Here is a 7045-nt window from a genome sequence, read left to right as displayed (position 1 = left end):
TTGAACCACCAGCCTTCTGGTTAGCAGTCAAGTGCCTTAGGCACTATGCCACCAGAGCTCCTAGCACAGTACATAGAGGATAGTAAATACCCAGGAAATGTCTCTTGAGTCAATGAGGTTCTAGGCTAAAAAGGAGAAGTTAGAAATTGGTGATCCTGTGAGAGGGCACAGAAACTTTGGCACACAGAACGAGACATCTGCTCAGTGAGATTCTCATGGTAAAGAATGTAAAATCTAGTCGGATGCCAGCAGGAATCTTCGGCAGAAACAACTTGAAAGCTCTAATAAACTAAACCAAACCAATCCCACTGCCATCAAGTTCATTCCAACTCATAGCGACTCTGTAGGGTTTTCAAGCCTGTAAATCTTTATGGATGCATCCTGTCTCATCTCTCTCCCACAGAAGTGGCTGGTGGGTTCAAACTGCTGACCTTTTGGTTAGCAGCCAAATGCTTTAACCACTACCCACCCGAGCTCCTTTGAAAGCTCTAACAGTTTGTGTGAAAACATTCTATTTCAGTTGGGGTAGTTTGTATATTTCACTGTTTTCCTTTTTTCTGTTTGTCCAGAAAATAAAGCACTTAAAATTCAGACAAGTGGAGAGATAGATGCAGCTGAAAAAGTGGATTTAGAAGAGCTGATTCACTGTGCGACTGGAAAAATGGAGCTTTACGCAAATTCCGACATTTCAGAGCAAATCGAAGGCAATTGTGAGATTGTGAATGAGCTAGTTGCTGCCTCCACCAAGAAAGGCCAGATGAAGAAGAAAAGGTTGAGTGAACTGGGAATCATGCAAGCTGATGACAACTTAATGTCACAAGAGATGTTTATTTCTATTGTGGAAAACCAGTTCAGGTGGAATGGGAAAGGGAGTTTTGGCACATTTCTTTTCTGACAACTATACTGTGAACAGGTATCAAAATATTGGATTTTGCACGTGCTGCCCTGAGAATCACCGCTGCTGTCGTAGTTTGCTTCTTGTCTGTATCTGATGTTCGGTGCACTCCGTTGGGTTTGAGTGTTATGTAGATGTATTTCTGTCGGCAGATATTGCACAGAAGACACTCCCCCTTTATAAGGAAGGTCGTTAAAACATAAAATAGAAAATATTTGGAGAGTTTTTTTTTATTATTATTATTTAGAAAGTCATCTTTCCTAGACACATCGTTCTCTCATATTAAACCTGTTTGTAACTTTCTAGTGTAAATACACTTTAATCCAGCACTTCAAAGAGAAGGCGCAAAGCCAGAATGCACGCTGAGTGCATGGAAATGTGATAGGGGTCATACGTGCACTGCTCTTCTCATTGTCGTCTTTTTATCCCAATTTCAGTGAGTTTGATTTCCAAGTGGTATTTGCATAATACTTGCCTTAAAATAAAAGCTTTTATGATTGGGAAGTTATCTGCCTAATCAGACTTATTATTGAGAATCTGAGTGGGTTGCATTTTTATGTTAAACTGTGCAATCATTAAAATGGTAATAGATAGCAGAGCAGGTTTGAAGCAGAAATGAAAGGTATTGTTCAGAGCCAGTGTGTACATAAAGCATTTTCATTTATTGCTGAATATGAATGATTAAAAAACAAGTATTTTTCTTTCACCCTGACAGTATTCTGATCAAATTTCTTCTCTTCCAAAGTCAAAGTGATTACCTGTACAACCTGTATTAGTTACATGTTCTTGATATCATATTGTAAAACATAGCTTCTAAAAGTATTTATATTTAAAAAAGTATATGTGACATTAATATGCCTACTGATTAAAATTATACCAATGAAATAATGAGCTTGATTCATGTCATCTCTTTCCAAACCAATTACGGGCCATGGTGTTAGTAAAACACAGATGATCCTTTGAAGTATACACAGTATTTTGGTTGTGCTTTCTAGTGTTTCAGAAAGGATACTCAATTTTCTTTTGAAATGCATTTATGTTTGTTTCGTAATTTTGGATATATAATAACTTCCTTGTCAGATGTTATTTAAATGTGGAGGGATTTATGTGAGATTTATTGTTTGGCCATGTATTGCTTGGTATTATTATTTTTCTTCCTTTTATTTTTAATCCTGCTGCATGGAGGCTTAAAAAGTAATGTTAATTAATTCTCTATCAGCTTCAGCCAAACACTGATTTGAAAATCATTTATTCAACTTTTTTTTTTTAATCAAATAGATTTTTTCAGTTGTATTTCTACTTTGTCTTGGAATTCAGATTTTGTGTATTGTCTTATAATTGCTAGAGTGTCAAAGGGATGATATGGTTCTGTAAATAAAGCTAATGTCTTCTTTGCTTCTTTATATAGCAAAATAGTGTTTTAGGTTTTAGTTCAGTTCTACTTTAGTTTAAATCTAAACTTTTATTAATTTTTACTCAAGGAGCTCTGGTGGCATAGTGCCTAAGGCATTTGACTGCTAACCAGAAGACTAGTGGTTCAAATCCAGCAGCCATTCCTTGGAAGGAAGACTGGGCAATCTGCTTCTGTAGAGGTACTGCCTTGGAAACCCAAGGAGGGGTTGCTATGAGTCAGAATATTCAAATAATCAATTATTAATGACTAGACTTAATGTATTCTTATTTAAGATTACTGTACATAGTATATAACTCATAGTATATGAGTTGGAGCCAACTCGACGGCACCTAACAACAGAATACAGTTAGCCTCGGTCATGAAGAGTTAAACTCAGACCACTTAGTATGGTGAGAACCCTGGAGGAATGTATATTTGACATTTGAGAAAAAAACACTGACGTGGAAAAAGGGACTGTGTCTTTTCTGTTGGTCATGTTTCCACGATGTGCTGTCCTTATGGTATACCCTGGCTGTAACCTAGATTTCCAGCAGCCAGGCCCGGTACCTTGATTTGAATATTTTCTTTGCTTGGGATTCTTTGGGAGCACTTCTTGTCCTGAGATCTTGCTCTGTTACTGTAGCACAGGTTCATACATAAATGTATTTTCAAACACTGCCTACAGATGATGTGCTATCCAGGATATACACTTTTCTGGAGTTGTAGAAGGATGGGGAAGTAGCCACTTTCAGGATCTGGCTCTTAAAAGGGAGGTTGAAGAAGAGAGTTAAGACATTGAGGACCTAGCAGTAATCCTGCTTATCTTTCTTTATACAGTTGTCTCTTGGTATCTGAAGAGATTGTTTCCAGGACCTTCCCCCCACCCCCCAGAATACCAAAATCCATGGATGCTCAACTCCCTTTGTATAAAACTGCATAGTGTTTCCATATAACCTATGTACATTCTCCCATATAATTTAAATCATCTCTAGGTTACTTGTAGTACCTAATGTAAATGCTGTGCAAATAGCACTTTGTGCTCTCTAAGCCTTTGAGGGATGGCTTTGACCACTTAATTGCCTTTTTTATTATGTTTTTCTTGAATATTTTCAAGCCATCTGTAGATGTGGAACCCACAGATACGGAGGGCTAACTATAATTAAATTTGCTGTTAATTTCTCTTCCTTTTTAGCAAAAATATTCCACAGACTCAATGAAAGTTATGTTGGGGGTAAAAATTGAATATTAGGATTTGATGCAAATGCTATATGCAGAAGATTTGATTTTAAAACATTTTATTCTGTGATTTTTAAAAGATGAGTATGTCTAAAATTTTTTTAAGGACTTACACAGTAAAGCCTATGAGAGCCAGAGCTCAGTGTGACTGCCTTGTTTTTCCGGGTCTTGCAAGTTTTCTGCCTTTGACAGAGTGCACACATAATACTTTTCTATCGCTATTAGTGGAAAATATGTTTTGAGCTTTCCTTCTCTGAAAGGTTTCTGCTTTACACATTTTCCGGCTTTCGCAGGTTTTACTGTGTGTTAGTCTCTTCACAGTTCAGTAATAATGAGAACTTGTTGTTGTTGTTGTTATTTGCCATCCTAGTGCTTAGCTATCTAGTGCTGCTATCACAGAAATATCACAAATGGAGGGCTTTAGCAAACGAATTTATCTCCTCACAGTTTAGGAGGCTAGAAGTCTGAATTCAGGACACCGACTCTAGGGGAAGGTCCTTGTCTACTTTCAACATCTGTGGGCCCAGCTTCCTTGGAGATCTCTGTGTGTCTTAGCATCAGTCTTCGCTGGGTCTGGGAGGTTCTCAGTGCAGGGTCTAAAGGACACCCTCCACTCCTAGTTCTTTCTTGGTAGTACACCCACTTACTTATTGACGTGATTAGGTTCCAAAGACCAGATTGTTATGCAAAAATCAGTATTATGTGAGAATGGAGAATGACTACATCAGATCACAACATGAACAATGACTGCATCATTACATACTACCACATTTCATCATTACATAACTGCCAATTACATCATTGTGTAATTGCCAAAACACCAGGAATCATGGACCAGCCAAGTTGACACAACCTTAATCATCACAGTCAGCATTACTCTTGCCTCACACCTTGGCGTTCCTTACTACTGGACATTCTTTGTTAATGCACAAAATAGTAGATTTACTATTGTCATCAATGCAAAATGTTGCCTAATGAGATAGTTGATAAGTGAGGAGTAGGTGTAGTGAGGTCCCTCTTTTATCTCTTGTGAGATAAAAGGCATCACTCAAAGATGTGACCCTCTTTTTTTTTTTTTTTTTAATAATTGTGCTTTTAATTTACACAGCAGTTTATTTTATATTTAACAGTTCATGTACATTTGATTTCATGCCCTGATTACCATCCGCAGCCCTAACCCACTCTCTTCCCCTCCCTTCCCTGTGAACCCCCCTTCCCTGTGCCCTTCTTAACTATGTACTCCTGTCTGTCCTATGTACTCCTGTCTGTCCAGATTTCCTTCCAGGTGGATGCCACCCCTCTGGAGCCCCTTGGCCGATTGCTCCAAGGGATATATCTCCATAGAGTAAGTGGATGCATCACCCTGGGTTGGGTGTTCTGCATGTAAGTCTTTCTGCTGTGGGGCTGAGAGCCAATCCTTAGGAGTGAGTCCTATCGCAGGCCCAAAAGGTATTCCAGGGCCATAGTCCCACCGGACTCCATCTCACCAGTAATTCTGGTCATTACTGTGTTTTTGAATTTTGTTCACATTTTTCCTCCCACTCTATCAAAGATTTCCAGTTTTGATCCCTTTCTGAGTGGTTGGGATTGATAACCGGGTACCATCTAGTTCTGGTTTCAAGGTCCATCATATCCTTGGACTAATTGTTTCCAAATGCCTTTGATTTTCTTCACTCTTCTTCACTTCAGAAGAAAGCTTTTAAGACCCCAGTTGCTACTCACCAAAGTAGGTTGTGGAACAAGACTTTTACGTACTGTGTTGTGCCAAATGAGCTTGGTGTCCCCTGAGACTTTGGTCCTGAGTGAGCAGGCCCGATGAGTGTCTCTTTCAAGGTGTTTGGTTGCCTCTGAGGGATTCCTCCAATTCTCTCTTCTGTTGCTTCTGTAATGATTGTGGTTATTTTGTGTCACTGAGCTCTGGTAGCATAGTGGCTAAGATACTTGCCTGCTAACCAGACGAGACGGCTGGCCGTTGAAACCCAAGGAGGGGTCGCTATGAGTCGGGGCCGACTCGATGGCACATAACAACAACAACAATATCTATGCCAGATTATCTTCAGCTAAGTCTATCCTTGGTCTAGGGTGTATTCCTATTTGCTGACCCCCACCTGATCTTCTGAATTGTCTACACATTTTTCTGTAGCCTGGTGTTTGGTGTTAGTGGTAGTGCAGTATTGTGCATGTACTAGTATTTGCCTCTGTTGTCTGTATCTTATGTGCATGTTTTGGTGTCCTTCCTTTCCCCAATGTTATGCTGGTCACAGACTCCATACCGTCCCTCCCCTTACCCAAATCAACATGTGGCCTAGTCCGAAGTTTTCCCTCTCTTTCCCTCCCATCCCCGGTAACCTACAAAATGATTTCCCTTCCCTAAGTGAATCCTTCCTTGACTTTTTACAGTAATGGGCTTATACAATATTTGTTCTGCTATTGACTTACTTCACTCAGCATAATGTCCTCCAGGTTAATCCACGTTGTGAGATGATTCATGTATCATTCTTTAGTGTAGCATAGTATTCCATTGTGTGAATGTACCATAATTTGGTTATCCATTCATCTGTTGATGGGCATTTAGGTTGTTTCCATCTCTTTGCTATAGTGAATTGTGCTGTGATGAACATGGGTGTGCATATGTCTGTTTATGTCCTATCTCTTGCCTCTTTAAGATAAATTCCTAGTAATAGAATTGCTATCAAATGGTACTTGTATTTTCAGTTTTTAAGGAAACGCCATACCATTTTCCATAATGGTTGTACCATTTGCAGTCTCACCAGCAGTGCATGAAGGTTCTAATCTCTCTGCAACCTCGTCAGCATTTGTTATTTTCTATCTTGTTGGACTTTGCTATTATTGCTGGTTATTTTGTTTTGCATCTCTCAAATGATTAATGATTGTGAGCATTTCCTCATGTGTTTGTTGGCTGCCAGTATATCATGTTTAGTGAAGTGTCTGTTCATGCCCCGTGCCCATTTTTGAATTGGATTGTTTGTCTTTTTGGTGGAGGTGTTGAAATTTTCTATAAACTTTGGAGGTAAGTTCTTTGTCAGATATGTCATAGGTGAATATTTTCTCTCAATCTGTAGGTTCTCTTTTTACCCTTTTGGAGGAGTCTTTCAATGCACATAAAAATTTAATTTTTAAAAGGTCCCAGTCATCTAGCTTCTCTTCCACTGCCTGTGCATTTTAGGTTATGCTTGATAGTCTATTTATGCCATAAATTAGGGCCCCTAGATTTGTCCCTATTTTTATCTTTGATGAGCTTTATAGTTTTGAGTTTTACACTTAAGTCTTTGATCCAACTTGAGTTTGTTTTTGTGTATGTGGCGAGGTATGGATCTTGTTTCATTTTTCTGCAGGTGGATATCTAATTTTGCCAGCACCATTTGTTAAAGAGGCTATCTCTCCACCATTTAATGGATTTTGGTCCTTTGTCAAAGATAAGCTGTCTATAGATGGATGGGTCTATTTCTGGGTTTTCGATTCTGTCCCATTGGTCTATCTGTCTGTCACTGTACCAATAC

The 7045-nt window shown here is 39.0% G+C and overlaps 1 protein-coding gene across 1 annotated transcript in view; it reads left to right on the top strand.

Annotated features, from left to right (window-relative positions):
• SHCBP1 (SHC binding and spindle associated 1) overlaps positions 1 to 895 on the top strand; it is a 36346-nt gene extending 35451 nt beyond the window's left edge. Inside the window, exon 13 of the mRNA XM_007946771.2 lies at positions 570 to 895. Coding sequence (XP_007944962.1) covers positions 570 to 895 — 326 coding nt within the window. The remainder of the gene's footprint in view (positions 1 to 569) is intronic.
• The last annotated feature ends 6150 nt before the right edge of the window (positions 896 to 7045 follow it).

This window comes from Orycteropus afer, unplaced genomic scaffold, assembly GCF_000298275.1.
Source record: "Orycteropus afer afer isolate SDZICR_OR568_19922 unplaced genomic scaffold, OryAfe1.0 scaffold00009, whole genome shotgun sequence".
NCBI classification, from domain to species: Eukaryota; Metazoa; Chordata; class Mammalia; order Tubulidentata; family Orycteropodidae; genus Orycteropus; species Orycteropus afer.
Note: the sequence above shows the minus strand (reverse complement) of the source record. Positions and strands in the feature narration are given on the sequence as shown.